The sequence below is a fragment of the Delphinus delphis genome, chromosome 8, assembly GCF_949987515.2.
Source record: "Delphinus delphis chromosome 8, mDelDel1.2, whole genome shotgun sequence".
Taxonomy (NCBI): Eukaryota; Metazoa; Chordata; class Mammalia; order Artiodactyla; family Delphinidae; genus Delphinus; species Delphinus delphis.
Window position 1 is genome coordinate 63,956,221 of NC_082690.1, and position 18,957 is coordinate 63,975,177.

The following is an 18,957-nucleotide window of genomic DNA, read 5'->3' on the forward strand; positions in this document are numbered from 1 at the left end:
TGAACAATTTATTCTATCATATTTACACATGTGCAAACTTTCCTGATTAAATATGCTTATTATTTTGTTTTTCTTTCTACATTACTGTTTTACATGCATCTTCGTCTACTGCCTTAAATTCCAAAAAGTATACACATAATGAATGTAGTAACTGCTGGGGTAGAGTAGGACTTAGGGAAATAGAAGTCTTTACTGTGTGAGCTGGACACACCCAGGAAAGAGGTTAGTAGAGAAGAAAAAAGAGAACATCTAGGCAGAATGAACTGCATGAGCAAAGACCCAGAAGCATGCAATACAGGGTGCCTGAGTCATAAGGAGTGGCCTAGAGTGTCCACCAGCACAGGGTAAGTGAATGGGAACACATATGCAGACCAAGATTAGAAAGGCACTCTGGAGCCAGGCAGTGGAAGCTTTGTGTTACGCCATGCGGGGATGCTCTGAGATTTTTCTACAGCAAGGGAGAATTACCAGAGGTTGTTAATCAGGAAAGTAGTACAATCAGATTTGTGATTTAGAAAGACAACTCTGACAACTGTGTGAAGGATGAACCCGAGGCAGGAGAACCGACAGAAAGACACTGTAATCTTCTAGAAAGGGATCGTAAGGAGAAATGATACAAGTGAAGAGAAATGAAATAATAGGTGAGGACACTTCAAAGGAAAAATACAGGCCATGGGGTCTGACTGAATCTTGAGAGTGAGACAGAAGAGAGAGCAAGAAAGGCCAACATTTTCAGTAGCATGAAGAGAAGCAGAAACAACAGAATACTCTCTGGACCCTGGGCTGAACCTTTATCTGGTTACTGCCCGCTCCTCACACCATCAGGTCCATCAGGTGGCTCTGGTGCCAGGTCCCAGGACCTCCCTCTACCTGATGCTCTATAAGTGAATCTCTTGAGAAAATACAAAGAAGCTTTCGTTTTGTAGCAAAGGATCAGGGAGGTGCTGAGGCAAGTTTTTCATGTGGCTCAGATCATACAGTGCATTGTAGCATTTATAGATCAATGAAAAGAAAAGCTGAAAGTCATAAATTGATTGTATTAAAAAAATACCTAATGGATGTACCTGACAACTAATAAGACACCTTTTAGAATGACTTCCCAACTGTTTCTTTAGTCGCTTTCTTAAAACTATATTGTTTAGTTTTAATTTAAAGTCTATGTAATTCTACTGTTAGGGATCATCCATTCATTTTAAGTTGTACGTTTAGCAGGGTACTTACAAAATGTACATTATGACACCTATGCTCCAAATGTCACACTGCTGGCTATAGTCGTGGGCATTGATAACTTCAGGGGCTGCCAAATAAGCAGAAATAAAATAATATTAATAATACAATAAATGACTTTTAAATGCTTAAACACAAAGCATGAAAAATGTGCTGATGTGCTGTAATTTATTCCCCCACAGGGAAAAAGAGAACCAACAGCAGATGTTAAGTGAATAATGTATAGGCTTAACAACTGACGTCGCTGTATCCTCACCCCTGCTATTTAGCTTCTGATGGAACAATGGCACACACTGTATAGCTAAATGCACAACTCTTCATCTCTTTCAAATTGTTAAGAAATGATTTTGCAAAGATTGTGTAGTTATAGTAGAAGACAACAATATCTCAGTTCTTTGCCAAAAATAGAACTGAAAACATACCTTAAGTAGATACAATTTAAAATAAGCCCAATAGGTAGAAATCTGGATTTACAGAGAAACTAAGATAAACGGTTATAAATCACTTCAGTAAAATAACAGTAGTAATAATAACATCATAGCACTCCTATGGCAGTATGAATTATCTTCCACATTTTCTAAATGAGAAAACTAAGACAGAGAGCTCCTATAACATAACTTGATCAAAAAGCCAATTAGGCCCAGGATGATGACTAGGATGCAGGCACTCCTGACTCCCCAACTCTGGGCTACTTACTTACAATGTGTCCACAATAGGGTTCCTTTAAACAATCTTCTCAAAGTAGAACTTTTTTTTTTACTTTGAGGTAGCACATTTTTTAATGATTAGGTTTTTTATAATGGCTGGCTTTCTAAAAAGTCACATATGATATTCCAGGACTATGTCTATTATACCTCTACAGCTAGGTAGCACCACACAGGGCCGACTGTAAGTTATACGTGGATTCACCCCTGCGTCGTTCAAGGGTCAACTGCGTGTATTTGAATAGAACTTTAAAATTGACAAAGCACTTTTGTATAGATGATGTTATTTGTGTAAATTATGTTAAGAATCATGTGACACGGGTATGTAGCCATGACTTACTTTGCCAGCGAGGAAATTAAGGTTCAGGTACAGATATGAAGCGACTCACCTAAAGCAACACTGTTATACAGCGCCTCCCATGTAAAAGGTGTTTTTACTTTAGAAAACTGTTTCAATCACCCCCCCAACATACACACAGCTTTTATAACTACTAAAAGCAAATGAAATTTCATTTCCTCTGCCTATTGTTAAAGGAACTAAAAAGCAACAACAAAGGAGTTAAAAGGTAAACAGAAGAAAGAGAACAGGCTCAACTGTAGATAATTAACAAATTGAATAATTCTTCTCTAAATCACTGAAAATTAAAATTAATATTTTCCTTTAAGCAATTACTTGTATTCTTTAACTCTACTTAAACTTTTAAAATATGGAATCATTAAAGCTCAAGTTGCTCTATGGCTGCATGCCTACGACAAGGGCAGATTCCATGATCCGATTCCCTGACAGATCTCCATGTAGGTGCATCACACAGCAGGGGCCCGGAATTTGGAGCCCTCACTCCCTCTTTTGGAGTCACCTTAATTATCAGGGGCATTTCTACTTGCACTGTCATCGCAGCTCTCACAGGGAGGCAAAGGCCAGATTGGCTGGGCCAAGAAGCCATTTAGGAAGTCAGCAAAGCTCCACAAACCATCTGCCTTCTCTCTTGTTTTCTCTCTTGTCTCACAGTGCAGACAACTAATAAGCAGGCATAAAACTCAGGGTGCTTGGATATATTTTCCCCATGTAACTACAGACCAGATGTCTTTTGCCAACAGGAGGATATGAACAGAATCTAAAGTAGCCTCTTCCCAAATAAGATAAAACAATTTAGAAGCTTTATGCATCAAGTAGACAAAGAAACAATGAACTAGGTATACTGCTCAGCCATAAAAATGAATAAACTACTGATATAACAACACGGGTAAGTCTCAAAATCATTACATGGAACAGAAGAAGACAGACACAAAAGAATATATACTTATGATTCAATTTATATAAATTCTAGACAAGCAAAACTAAACTAAGGTAATGGAAATCATCAGTGGTTGCTGGGGTCTGGGTGAGGAATCGACTGGGAGGGACACAAAGGAAATTCCTGGGGTGATGGAAATGTTCTATATATTCACTGGGGTGGTAATTGTACAAGTATATGTATTTGTCAAAACTCACTAAACTTTACACTTAAAATCTGTGCATTTTATTATATGTAAATTATGTTTCAATAAAGTATATTTTAAAGAAATCTACTCAAAGTACAAAAAGAATCTATCAAAGCCCTGCGCTGGTGAGTGACTTTAATAACTCTCTTAGAAATCAACAGAGGAAGCAAGCACGATTAAATTAACAGTATTGACTAGGTGGCCGAGATGGCAGAGCAGGAAGACCGTGAACTTCCACAGACACACCAAAATTACCACCACTTACAGAGCGACTGTCCATAAGAATGACCTGAAAACCAGCAGAAAACAATTTCCACAACTAAAGACATAAGTAGGAACTACAAGAAGATGGATAGGAGGGGCACAGACACAGTAGAGTTAGGACCTACGCTCTCAGATCGGCGAGCCACAGACAGGAGGAATGTCACGGTCTTGAGGTCCTCCCCAGGGAGTGAGGGCTCTTGGTCCCACAGCAGGCTCCCCAGCCCAGGGGGTCCGACACCAGGAATACAAAGCCCCCAGAACGTCTCCCTCTGAAAACCAGCAGGGCTTATGTCTGGGAGAGCTGGAGCGCTACAGCAAACAAGAGACTCCACTCTTCACGGGTGCACGCAAAATCTCATCCACTCTGAATCCCAGCTCAGAGGCAGTACTTTGAAAATGAGTCAGACCCACTTGCTGATCTTGGAAAACCTTCCAGAGAGGGAGGGAGCAACTAGGACTCCCCCTGCTGACTGGCAGCAGCCATTTTGGGGAGTTCATTGTAACACGTGGACACTGGTGCTGGTAAGCACCATTTTGGATGCCTCCCCCTAGCTTATTAGCGCCAGGACCTGCCCCACCCACCAGCAGGCACACACCAGCCCCACACCCCCGGTAGGCAGCTGCCAAGACCTGGCCCGCCCACCAGCAGACTTACACCAGCACTAAGCCCCCCATGCCATTCAGACGCCATGTGGGAACCCAGCCTTGCCCACCAGCAGGCCAGCAGCAGCCCCATGCAGTTAACCCTGCAGTAAGCCTACCCCACCTTCTACCAGGCCCAGAGCCACTGGACATGACACAGCCTCAAAGCCAACCAGGCTGGGGGCCAGTCCCACCTACCAGTGTGCTCACAGTAGTCAGCTCTACCACAGCAGAAGGGTGCATGCAGCCCACATAGGAGTTGCCCCAAGAACATATAGCTCCAGTGACCAGAGAGGAGCATGCTGTTGGGCCCCACAGGACATCTCCTATATAAGGCCACTTCTCCAAGATCAGAAAACGCAACCAACATACCTAATACATAGAAATAGACACAGAGAATTGGGCAAAATGGAAAAAAAAAAAAACTGCAAAAAGCACAAACACATGAAGTTTAAATAATATACTACTAAACAACCAGTGGGCCATTGAATAAGTCAAAGAGGAAATCAAAAATACCTAAACAGAAATAAAAATGGGAATACAATGATCTAAAATCTGTGGGACACAGCAAAAGTAGTTCTAAGAGGGAAGTTTATGGAGACACAAGCCTTACCTCAGGAAACAAGAAAAACCTCAAATAAACAATCTAGCCTTACCCTTAAAGGAACTAGAAAAAGAAGAACAAACAAAACCCAAAATTAGTGGAAGGAAGAAAAAATAAAGATCAGATCGGAAATAAAAGAAATAGAGACTAAAAAGATATAGAAAAGAACAATGAAACTAAGAGCTAGTTCTTCAAAAAGATAAAATTGATAAACCTTTAGCAAGACACATCAAGAAACAAGATAGAAGACACAAATAAAATCAGAATGAAAGAGAAGTTACAACCAACACCACAGAAATACAAAGTATCGTAAGAGATTACTATGAACAATTATATAACAATCAAATGGACAATTTAGAAGGAACAGATAAATTCCTTGAAATGTACACTCTCCCAAGACTGAATCAGGAAGAAATAGAAAATATGAAGAGACCAATTACCAGTAATAAAATTGGATCAGTAATTTAAAAACTCCCAACAAACAAAAGTCCAAGACCAGATAGCTTCACAGGTAAATTCTATAAAACACTTAAGAAGAATTAACACCTATCCTTATCAAGCTATTCCAAAAAGCTGAAGAGGAAGGAGGATTTCCAAACTTATTCTACAAGGCCAGTGTCAACCTGCTATCAAAACCAGGTAAAGATACCACAAAAAAGAAAATTATAGGCCAATATCACTGATGAACCAGATGTAAAAAATCCTCAAAAAAATCTTAGCAAACCAAATTCAATAATACATTAAAAGAATCATATACCATGAGTAAGTGATATTTAGTCCAGGAACTCAGGATGGTTCAGTATCTTCAAATCAATCAATGTGATACACCACATTAACAAATTGAAGGGTAAAAATCATATGATCATCCTAATAGATGCAGAAAAAGCTTTTGACAAAATTCAACATCCATTTATGACAAAAACTCTCCAGAAAGTGGGTATGAGGGAACATACCTCAATATAATAAAGGCCATAATGGCAAACCCACAGTGAACATCATACTCAATGGTAAAAAGCTGAAAGCATATCCTCTAAGAGCAGGAACAAGACAAGGATGTCCACTCTCACACTTTTATTCAATATAGTATTGGAAGTCCTAGCCATGGCCATCAGATAAGAAAAAGAAATAAAAGGAATCCAAACTGGAAAGGAAGAATTAAAGCCATCACTGTTTGCAGATGACATGATACTGTATACAGAAAATCCTAAAAATGACAACAAAGAACTATTAGAATAAATGAATTCAGTAAAGTTGCAGGATACAGAATTAATATTTAGATATTTATTGCATTGCTATACACTAACAACAAATTATCAGAAAGAGAAATTAAGAAAACAATCCCACATATGGATCAATGGAACAGAATAGTGAGCCCAGAAATAAACCTACACACCTAAAGTCAATTAATCTTTGACAAAGGAGGTAAGAATGTACAATGGAAAGAAGACAGTCTCTTCAACAAGTGGTGTTGGGAAAGTTGGACAGCCACATGTAAACCAACGAAGTTAGAACACACCCTCTCAACATACACAAAAAATAAACTCAAAATGGCTTAAAGACTCAAATATAAGACATGATACCATAAAACTCCTTGAAGAGAACATAGGCAAGACATTCTCTAACATAAATCATACCAAACTGTTCTTAAGTCAGTCTGCCAAGGCAATAGAAATAAAAGCAAAAATAAACAAATGGGACCTAATCAAACTTACAAGCTTCTGTACAGCAAAGGAAACCATAAACAAAATGAAAAGATAACCTACAGACTGGGAGAAAATATTTGCAAATGATGCGACCAACAAGGGCTTAATTTCCAAAATATACAAACAGCTCATACAACACAACAACAAAAAAACAAACAACCCAATAAAAAAATGGACAGAAGACCTAAATAGACATCTCTCCAAAGAAGAGAGACAGACGGCCAACAAGCACATGAAAAGATGCTCAACATTGCTGATTACTAGAGAAATGCAAATCAAAACTACAATGAGGTACCACCTCACACAGGTCAGAATGACCATCATTAAAAAGTCTACAAATACAAATAACAAATGCTGGAGAGGGTGTGGAGAAAAAGGAACCCTCCTACACTGTTAATGGGAATGTAAATTGGTGCAGCCACTATGGAAAACAGTATGTAGGTTTCTCAAAAAACTAAAAATAGAGCTGCCATATGATCCAGCAATCCTACTGCCAGGCATATATCTGGACAAAACTCTAATTCAAAAGGCTACATGCATCCCTATGTTCATACTAGCACTATTCACAATAGCAAAGACATGGAAACAACCTAATGTCCATTGACAGATGAATACATAAAGAAGATGTCATACATATATACAATGGAATACTTTGCAGCAGTAAAAAAAAGAATGAAATAATGCCATTTGCAGCAATATGGATGGACTTAGAGACTATCATACTAAGTGAAGTAAGTCAGAAAGAGAAAGACAAATACCATAGTATATCACCTATATGTGGAATCTAAAGTATGACACAAATGAACCTATCTACAAAACAGAAACAGACTCACAGACATAGAGAAGAGACTTGTGGTTTCCAAGAGGGAAGGGGAGTAGGGGAGGGGTGGATTGGGAGCTTGGGGTTAGCAGATGCAAACTATTATATATAGAATGAATAAACAACAAGGTCCTACTGCATAGCACAGGGAACTATATTCAATATCCCATGGTAAACTATAAAGGAAACAATATAAAAAAGAATGTATACATAGGTATACTGAATCACTTTGCTGTACAGCAGAAATTAACACAACACTGTAAATCAACTATATGTCAATTAAAAAAAAAGACAACAATCTCATTTACAATTGCATCAAAAAGAATAAAATACCTAGGAATAAATCTAACTAAAGAGGTAAAAGACCTGTGCTCAGAAAACTACAAGACAATGATGAAAGAAATTGAAGATGACACAAATGGAAAGATATACCATGCTCATGGACTGGAAGAATTAATATTATTTAAATGACCATACTGCTCAAGGCAATCTAGAGATTCAGTGCAATCCCTATCAAAATAACAATGGTATTTTTCACAGACTAGAACAAATAATTCTAAAATTTGTATGGAAACACAAAAGACCCTCCTGAATAGCCAAAATAATATTGAGAAAGAACAGAGCTGGAGATATCATGCTGCTCAATTTCAAACTATCATACAAAGTGACAGTAATCAAAACAGTACGGTACTGGCACAAAAATAGACACATAGATCAATGGAGCACAATAGAGAGCCAGAAATGAACCCACACTTATATGGTCAATTAATCTATGACAAAGGAGGCGAGAATATACAATGGAGAAATGACAGCCTCTTCAATAAATGATGTTGGGAAAACTGGACAGCTGCATGGAAAAGACTCAAAATGGACTAGTTTCTCATACCATATACAATTTAAATAATCTCAAAACTGATAAAAGACTTAAATGTAAGACCTGAAACCATAAACCCCCTAGAAGAAAACATAGGCAGTACACTCTTTGACACAGGTCTTAGCAATATTTTTTGGATGTGTCTCCTCAGGCAAGGGAAACAAAAGCAAAAATAAGCAAGTCAGACTACAACAAATTAAAAAGCTTTTGCACAGAGAAGGAAACTATCAACAAAGTGAAAAGGCCACCTGCTAAATGGGAAAAGATATTTGCAAATGATGTATCTGATAATGGTTAATAACCAAAATATACCAAGAATCATACAACTCAACATCAAAAAACCAAACAACCCGATTTAAAAATGGGCAGAGGACCTGAATAGACATTTTCCAAAGAAGACATACAGAGGGCCAACAGGCACGTGAAAAGGTGCTCAACATCTCTAACCATCAGGGAAATGCAAATTAAAGCTACAATGAGATACCACCTCCCACCTGTCAGAATGGCTACCACCAAAAAGACAACAAGTAGCAGATGTTGGTGAGGATGTGGAGAAAAGTGAACCCTCATGCACTGGTTGGTAGGAATGGAAATTGGCGCAGCCACTCTGGAAGACAGTATGAAGATTCTGCAAACAGTTAAAAATAAAACTGCCATACGATCCAGCAATTCCACTTCTGGGTATTTTTCTGGAAAAATCCCCCCAAAAAACAAAAAACCAAGAATTTGAAAAGATGTCTGCACCCCTATGTTCAATGCAGCATTATGTACAATAACCAAGATATGGAAGCAACCTAAGTGCCCATTGATAGACGAATGGATAAAGAAGATGTGGTTTACATATATAATAGAATACTACTCAGCCATAAAAAAATTCAATCTTGCCATTTGCAACAACATGGATGGTTCTTGAGGTTATTATGCCAAGTGAAATAAGCTAGAAAGAGAAAGACAAATACTGTATGATCTTACTTATATGTGGAATCTAAAAAACAAAACAAACGAACAATATAATACAAAATGGAAACAGGTTCATAGATATAGAGAACAAATGGGTGGTTGCCAGGGGGGTGGGGGGGTTAAATTTTCTAGGTGGTTGGGATGTGTTTGATGCTCATGTGAATGTGTGTTAATTTATCTAGCCTTTTGGTTTTTCTGTCTAGCTTTCTTCATTATACTAGGTAATTGTGACTTAAAGGTTTCCAACTTTTAGGAGTTTTCTCTGTGATTGAACACAGGATTCATTTTTGCAAATGTTACACTGGATATTTTGAAATTTTCTGAGAAACATAAATTATCAAAAGACTCAAGAAGATGTGAAAAACTTGAATAGCCTAATATAAATTAATAATAGAAACTTTATCCCCCAAAGGGTATCAGGACCAAAATATTTTAAGGGGAAATTTCATCAAATAATTAATGAACAGGTAATTTCTATTGCTTAAGTGGTTCATGAGCATACAAAAAGTGAAAATATTTTATTTTTAAAATGAGGATATTATAACCCTAACATCAAAATGACAAGGGCAGCTGAAAGAAAGCAAGCTACACTCAAAGTTCCTAAATAAAGTGGTGACAAATTGAATATGGCAGTACCTTAAACCAAGTGGGGTTTAATCCAAAAGTACAAGGATGGTTCAACATTTTAAAAATCTATTAATGTAATTATTTCATTAATAAATTTAAAGAGAAAAAATATATGATCATCTCAATAGGTACAGATTTGAATAGACATTTCATCAGAGAAGATATATGAATGACTAATAAGTACATGAAAAGATACTCAACATCATTGGTCATTAAGGTAATGCAAATTAAAAATCACAATGAGATACTACTTCATAACCACTAGAACGGCTATAATTAAAAAGATAGGTAATATAAAGAGTTAGCAAGGATGTGAAGAAACTGGAACTCTCATACATTGCTAGTGCAAAGGAAAAATATTAGAGCCACTTTGGAAAATTGTTTGGCAGTTTCTTACAAAGTATAAACATAAATAATATATGACCCAGCAATTTCACTCCTTGGTAGTTACCCAAGGAAAATGAAACCACACGTCCACAAAAAAACTTGTACACGAGGGACTTCCCTGGTGGCGCAGTGGTTAAGAATCCGCCTGCCAATGCAGGGGTCATGGGTTCGAGCCCTGGTCCGGGAAAATCCCACATGCCATGGAGCAACTAAGCCCATGCGCCACAACTACTGAGCCTGTTCTCTAGAGCCTGCGAGCCACAACTACTGAGTCCGTGAGCCACAACTACTGAAGCCCACACGCCTAGAGCCCGTGCTCTGCAACAAGAGAAGACAACACAATGAGAAGCCTGCGCACCGCAACGAAGAGAAGCCCCCCCTCGCCGCAGCTAGAGAAAGCCTGTGCACAGCAATGAAGACCCAACATAGCCAAAAATAAATAAAATAAAGTAAATAAATTTTACAAAAAGCTTAAAAAAAAAAAAAAAAAACTTGTACACGAATGTCCATAGCAGGATTATTCATAATAGCTCCAAACTGGAAACAATCCACATGCCCATCAGCTAATAAATATATAAACAACATACAACGGACAACTGTTCAGCAATATAAAGAAACAGACTGCAACAGGGATGTACCTCAAAAACATCATGCTATGTGAAAGAAGCCAGGCGTATAAGCCTACATATTGCATGATCCCATTTATATGAAATGTCCAGAAACAGTCAATCTAGAGAGATAAGGATTAGTGGTTACCTGGGGTTGGGATGGGAATGAGATTGAGTGCAAACGGGCATGAGGCAACTTTTGGGGGTAGAACTGTTCTAAAACTGGATTGTGGTGATGCTGCACAGCTCTGTGAATGTATGAAAAAAATCACTGAATGGTACATTTTTATGGTATTTAAATTATACTTCAGGAAAGCTGTTAAAAATCACATTTAGGAAAATGGGCAACTTGGTTTATAAAATATATTTAATCAGTACTCTCTGAAAAACCACTGGATGGCAATGAAATTGGATAAAAAATGGAAAGAAGCAAAACATACTCATGATTTTAGCATGAATTAATAAAACAATAATTAAGTTTGGGTGTATGATTACCTAAGAGACATAAACAGCTATAAGAAGAGCCCAGAGAAATAATGAAAACTATAATCTTTGAAGATAAGAACTATGAGAAATCTGCTAAAACAATTAAAATTATTTGACCTAAGAAAAGGTAGCTTGATCAGGGCCATTAAGTCATGATGTGAAATTGAACTGCTCAAGTTTTAATCCATACTAGTTGTTCTACTTTTTCATATAGAAAAAGAATCATTTTAAGTCTACTAACTTACCCATATAGATAGGTGTCCCACATGTGGTCTGCAACATGGCTTCACTCCTTCCTTGCTTCTTCACCGCTAAACCAAAATCAGTCACCTAAAAGAAGAAACTCATACGGAGTTACCTGTGTTCCAGTCCCAGAATTCACTCATTCTGCAAATAGGACTTTCACCGCATTGTATTGCATTTAATTCAGGGATTCTTGAGGATGGAGGGGCTTTGCTTGTATTACTAATAAGGACCTTGCTTCCCCTCTCCACCCACCCCTCCTTTTGAAGAAGAAACTTGGTAAAGAGAAGCTTGGTTTGTCCAATCTTGAGAAAACACCCGTGACGTTGATTGTTCATTCCTTCTAATTAAATTCACCAGTTCAACATAGGAAGTTGTTCTTGCAAGAAGGCATTTAACTTTTTTTCAAATAAAAAAGTTATTTTTATAAAGTTCTTTCACTGTAAAATACATTCTGGCCTTAGTAAGTTTATCATCTATTTTTCTGATGCTCAAGCTATGTTCCAGTCTAAAGTGCCGTTATAAATGCAAATCATTATCCTTGTCAGCACTCAAGGAAACTCCCCCCTTTAATAATTATTTACAAAACATTATCTCTAGTAAATGCTATCTTTTCTTTATTAATATTTCCTTTGTTTTCTAGAGTATATTAATTTAAAAAATTATTACACTATTAAAAACTACGAGAAGCAAATTAACAGGAAAAAAAACACAATATAGCTACGAATACACAGGAGGCCTACTGCTGCAACTGCAGGCTTTCTGCTCAGTTCTAAATCTTGGTCATTAAACATTTGGTTATTAAATATTCAGTACGTGCCCTTGGTCTTGTCTCCCAAGTTGGAACAGCCTTGGGCTGAAAGCAGAAAAACAGGCACATTTATTGATCACACAATCAAAGATAGGCTTTTGGTCCACAGACACTGAATGGAAAGTTTCCAGTACCGCATGGAGTAAGAAAATATTCCTGTCAACAATGTAATATCACTATTTTTCTAAAGAGATTAATAAATTTCTCCAGGAGAGTTCACAACGATCCTACTTGGAGCATTATGATACATATCTTTCTCCACAGAAAATTTATACAGATATCAAATATATAAAAGCTTTCATGATCCAATTCAGTTCTTTGGAGAGCATTTATTCCTTTATGCACCAAATATTAATTGAGCACATACTATGCTTCAGGCACTACTCCAGGTACCAACAGTGAATGAGACACACAGAATTCCTGTTCTCGTAGAGTTTACAGCGGAAATATTTAAGAACATTTACTTTACTTGGGTAAAACAACAATGCTGTTAAACCTATTTAAATGCAACAGAGCAAGTTATTCACAGACAACATTTTATTCCTAAATTAACACATTCATATATTTTGAAAGCAGCCACTTTTAAAGTGCTAAGTAATAAATAATGTATCCTATCATTTATTTGACATTAAGGAACACTTAATTTGAATAAAGTCTTCAAGAATAAATACTTGGCACATTAATTTTTCTTAGGACATAAATATTAATACCCAACTTATTAAGTTTGGGTATTTTTAAATGAGAAATACAGACTTTATTTTTAAATGAGAAATACAGACTTTAGCATTAATTTAGTATCAAAGGCACAGCCAAGGTGCACTTTTTCTCTAGATCTGTAACACATTTACATCAAATTACCAGGCATAATTTTGAAATTAATTAGAATTCAGAGCATCTGTTTGTTTGCTATTAACTAATGATTTAGAACTATCAAAATGAATATGTACTTTAGAAAAATTCAATAGCACCACTTAACTTGTAAAATTATTCTTGTCAGTCACAACCTCTTTTGTGAAATTTTAATATTTTTAGCACAAGCACTTAGTTTTGGCTGTTTAAAAGCTTTCAAAATGTATCTAAAAAGAGGATGTACTTTGCCACTTCGCTATCAAACTGTTTATAGGCAAATAATTACGACCATTTCTAATATCTTACCTTTATGTTTAAGTTCATTTCATCATTAGCATCAATAAAGCTGCTTTTAACCATTATGTTTTCCAGTTTTAGATCTCTATGTACTATATCTACCAAGAAAATAAACAACAAATCAAATGAAATGGATAATGAAAAAATAGAGAGGACACAAATAGAACAAATAAATATACTTGACCAGTTAACATCCACTGTTGAAAAATTTGAGGAGGGCCAGGTGTAACCCTGCCCTCTTCTATTCCCTGATATTCAGATCCCTTTTCTCCATGTTTCTAACCTTAAGGAGCCATTTTCTTTGGCTCCCTCACCTCTCCCCAATCCCCTGCTGCTCCAACTGGCCGCTCTTCATGACAAGTGGCCTGGTAAGTATGGAAGAGGATCCTGTCCAAGGTTAGGTATTCCCTGGAGGAGGGAGACACGTGTACTTACAAGCCTGGGAAGGTTTCCCATGTCCTTCGCTCTTCAAATAGAGGATGACTTCTTTACTTCTATGCATATGTTATTGCCAGTATAAACATTTAACATACTGCAACCTGGCAACACGTATACAAACTACACTTACTTCAGTATATTTTTCTACAACATCAGTACCACCTTCCTACTCTATACATCAAAATTAAAAACAAAAACCCCTGAGACACAAAATCTCCAGTTGAACATGTCAGAGCTCAGGTAGGACTTTTATGTACATGCAAATACTCTCATGTACCAAATATTTCCTTTGCAAATAAATGATTCAGTTCATATCCATAGCAATCATTTCCCTGAACTTAAAAAGTTATAGGCATAATTTCTGGAAAAATGAAGCTGAATGAGCCCTGGACTGGCAATTATACCTAATTATTTACAGTTCCCTTACACAGTTCCAGCCTGTGTTGGAATTTTAATTGTTTCTATTGTTCTCCTTATCTCTTCTTACATAAATACCACAAAATTTTAATATTAATTTATCTTTATGTTTTAGTAGTTGGCAGGGCAAGTCTCTCTGCTGCCTCCGCTGTTCTTTTTCATTGTTTGCTTTACTAGTCTCACCCATTTCAAAATAATTTTATCAAGTTCCATGAAAAACCCTGTTAAGATTTAGTTTGAAATTATACTGAATTTACAGCTTAATGTGGGAGAATCGACATTAGCATAATATTAAGCCTTTGGTTTCCTGCCCTTGCAAAAATTGTTGCCCTCTGCCTGGAAAGCCCTCCCTTTTTCGTCTGAGTTTGTATTCCTCAGCTCAGGTTTTGCTTCCTCTGTGAATTCTTCCCTGACTTTCCAAATCAAATGAGGCGCTTAATATACCTATGCTCCTTGCACTTTATATGGCTTTCAGAAATCACCATGTTGCATTACAGTTTGTTTTCTGTACTCCATCACCCATCTGCCTCTCAATTTCCTTGAGGGGCAGGTGCCTTGTCTTTTAACTTCTGTAACTCTAGAACTAACCACAATGCTGTAGGTGCTCAAGAAATATCTGCTGAATGAACCCCTGGGTTCCAGTACCGGCTCTGCCACACCTAACCATGTCACTTCACCTCTCTGGAACAAAGCTTTTTCTCATCTATAAAATGAGAAGTTTCTAAAGTCACATGTAAGCCAAACTAACACTGAAGAAAAAAAAGCAGAAGCACGAGGAAAAACAGTAGCAATAACACCAAAGAACAGTAAAGCAATTAGAAGAATTAGAATAATATTTAAATGTGGATTTTAAAGTAGTGGAACGATTCCCATATGGTACTATACTGGGGGATATGTATCTTTATACATTTGTCAAAATCCATAGAATTTTGGATTCTATGGATCCAAACTATGGATTTTGGGTGATAATGATGTGTCAATGTAGGTTCATCAATTGTAGTAAATGTACCACTCTGATGGGGGATGCTAATAACGGGGCAGGATGTGCATGCACGGGCAGAGGTATCTGGGACTCTCTGTAACTTCTCCATTTTGCTGTGAACCTAAAACTGCTCTAATAATTAATCTAAAAAATTTTAAATGCCTAGAATATATAGACTTTTAACATTATTAATATATGTGTTTTTAGACATTTCACTTTTATTATTGATTTTCTATGTTTGATTTGATAATATTAGCTTCTTTTCAAACTGTTCTGTAGAAACATTCATAATTTCATCTTGTCTGTGTACAATGTAATTGCATACCTGCCTTGCTTCTAATTAAAATATATCTATAAAGTTAAAAAGGAAAAATTTTTTTAATTTTTAAAAGAATATCTTCCATATTAGTAGGCATTATTTCTGTGACTATGAACCCTGAATACAATTGCCCTTAAACAAAAGTGGTGTCTGCGCTCATGGAGTCAGTGAGCTGGATCCTCTTCTTACCCTTATTGTGAAGATAGGCTATAGCTGAGGCGAGACTTCGAATGATCCACCTGGTCTCATTCTCTGAGAAATGACCTTTCCTATTCAGAATTCCTCTGAGTTCTCCATCCTCACAAAGCTCCATCACAAGGTACATTTTCTGACATTATAAATTTAAAAAGAGAGACAGAGAGCACAAATTATTTAGCTGAGGATCTTTAAAATGTTATATATGGTATACGTCTAGCAGAAATATGGTTACAATCGATCTTTTCATTCAAAACTATTTGTTATCTATCATGTACAAGATACTATGCAGGATACTAGAGGAAAAAGGAAGCATAAGACACATAGTCTTTACCTTCAAGGAGTTCAGAGTTTCGCTATAATCACCATACCATGGGGTAATGGCTAACAGAAGAGGAATGTCCGAAATGTGATGAGGTTACAGAGGAGGGGAGCCTTTGCCTAAAGAATGCTCACTGAAGAGGCAACATACAGGCACGTCTGGATGACTGAATAGGGATTTATGGGTAGAGAATATGGGCAAGAACAGGCATAGCACATGGCATTTGCAGACTCCAAAGCTCAAAACAGCACTGGTGGGACTTCCCTGGCGGTCCAGTGGTTAAGACTCCGCCCTTCCACTGCAGGGGGCGCGGGTTCTATCCCTGGTCGGGAACTAAGATCCCACATGCCAGCGCTGCAAGACTAGAAAAAAAGAAAGAAAGAAAGAAAGAAAGAAAGAAAGAAAGAAAGAAAGAAAGAAAGAAAGAAAGAAAGAAACCAGTGCTGGCAGTTAAAGAATAACAAGTATCTCAGTGTTAATAGCACTGGGAGTTTGGTAAGTCAGAGAAGACTGAGATGGTGAGGGGTGAGGCCAGAAAGAACACGTTGGTGTCAGGCTGTAAGGAGTCTTGGATGTCACACAAAGGAGCTGGGATTTTTTCTTTTTTCCCATATGCAATAAGGAGCCACTGAAGATTTTTTTTTTTTTTTTTTTTTGCGGTACGCGGGCCTCTCACTGCTATGGCCTCTCCCGTTGTGGAGCACAGGCTCCGGACGCGCAGGCTCAGCGGCCATGGCTCACGGGCCTAGCTGCTCCGCGGCATGTGGGATCTTCCCAGACCGGGGCATGAACCCTCGTCCCCTGCATCGGCAGGCGGACTCTCAACCACTGTGCCACCAGGGAAGCCCGCCACTGTAGATTTTAAGCTGATGTCTGGAGTGGGGGGAAAGGTATGTGCTACTATCAATTCTGCATTTCTAAATGAACACTCTAACAGTAATGAGGAGCAGAGTTCAACAAACTTTTTTCTGTAAAGGCCAGATCCAGGTAGTAAACATTTTTGGCTTTGAGGAACATACACAATCTCTTGCAACCACTCAACTCTGCTGTTACAGCATAAAAGCATCCATAAACGAAACTTTATTTATGGACTTTGAAATTTAGCTTCATATAATTTTAACATGTCATGAAATTTTACTCTTTTACGTTTTCTCCAACCATTTAAAAATGTATAAAACCTGGCTTATGGGCCATAAAAGAACAGGCCACATGCCACTGGCTCACATGCTGCGTAAGCTGACCTCTGATTATAAGAGGGTAGATGTGAGGCACAGAATGGAGAAAAGAAGGAAGAAGAAAAAGATGTGAAAATACCTGGAGGGAGAAATAGTGGGACTTAGTGACTAATTGGGTATAAATCGTAAAAAGCCACAAATGAAATGCCTCTTCCATATTTTCTGTTTCTGTGCATACATATTAAGATCACCTTAGGTATTCCGATAGCCAAGTCATCTATTAAGTCAAAAAGATTCACAGTCAACTAAAATGCGTGTCTTTTTCATACCTATGCTATTCAGACACAGACTACCCTCCATGTCTCCATTCTATCCTATACCACATTTTCACTGCTGTTTTTAAGATTCTGGCATCTGATCCTATTCTATTACCACTACTAGTGCAATTTCTGTGTTCAGTCAGCAAGCACGAATACAGGAGGACAAGGCTAACAACCATTCTTCCTATAGTCAAAATTCTGACTCACTCAATCTCAAGATGTTTAGAATTTCACAAGTAACTACAGAATGCTGCAAAGTCTAACACGTAAATAAGCTTTTGAACTAGGCCGTAGTTTTTCCACTGACAACACTGTAGGATCATGAAATGAAATGGTAAGTGAACTATTTGGAAGGCAAAGTTATATTAGCAGTGCTTACAATATAAACTGATGTCATTTTAAAATGTGTACGTTGATAAAAGTTATATCAACAGAAGTTTTTTTACAACTCTTTATACAATTATTAAAAGTAATTGTGTAGAACATTTAGACTCACAGGAAACCATACATAGTCAAACTGCATGACCAGCATTACTATCTTAGCCTAACCCTTCAGGTAGCAATTTCCATTCATCCTTAAGATGGCTTCAACGGAAGGTCTAGGCATTTGTGTGAGTTGGGAAGATGGGGAGTCAGATGTGACCTGTGTGAATCAAGGGCAAACAATACATAAAAAAGACAATCACAGATGATGGTTTCTTTGGCCTTCAAATTATCCTAGATTTGGACTCCCACTTGATGAAGTAACAGATCAGACTTACCCTCCCTCCTGAAACAACTTAAGAAATGGACAAAATACATAAAATAACAATTTTCAGACATCAGACAGCATCGGGCAGTGATCCCTGAGAGAGGGGAAACCTACGAGGCCAGCCCCGTGATTATCCTAGCTTACTGTCTGGAGAGTTTCCAAGCCACAGAGAAGGGAAAAGGAATCCAAACAGAGCCCAGCAGTCTACATGAACTGAGGAGATGGTGCTGGGAGTCCCTGAAGGCCAAGACAACTGAAGTTCACAGAGAAGATTACCAAAGAGGAGAAATCTATGGAGAGAAGGCTCCATAGATTTGCAGACAGCCCCCCCTCGACTCTTCAGCGAAGTACCAACTAGCACATATGTATGAGGAAACTACCCAAAGTTGGGAGAAGAACCATGTGAAAAGATCAGAAGAAACAATCACTGGTGCTTACACATGGCCAGGA

General features: G+C 37.6%; 1 protein-coding gene across 1 annotated transcript in view; it reads right to left on the bottom strand.

Annotated features, from left to right (window-relative positions):
* STK33 (serine/threonine kinase 33) overlaps nucleotides 1–18,957 on the bottom strand; it is a 74,325-nt gene that overhangs the window by 45,438 nt on the left and 9,930 nt on the right. Inside the window, exons 5-8 of the mRNA XM_060017308.1 lie at nucleotides 15,934–16,072; nucleotides 13,598–13,686; nucleotides 11,634–11,718; nucleotides 1,222–1,297 (exon numbers count right to left, since the gene is read on the bottom strand). Coding sequence (XP_059873291.1) covers nucleotides 1,222–1,297; nucleotides 11,634–11,718; nucleotides 13,598–13,686; nucleotides 15,934–16,072 — 389 coding nt within the window. The remainder of the gene's footprint in view (nucleotides 1–1,221; nucleotides 1,298–11,633; nucleotides 11,719–13,597; nucleotides 13,687–15,933; nucleotides 16,073–18,957) is intronic.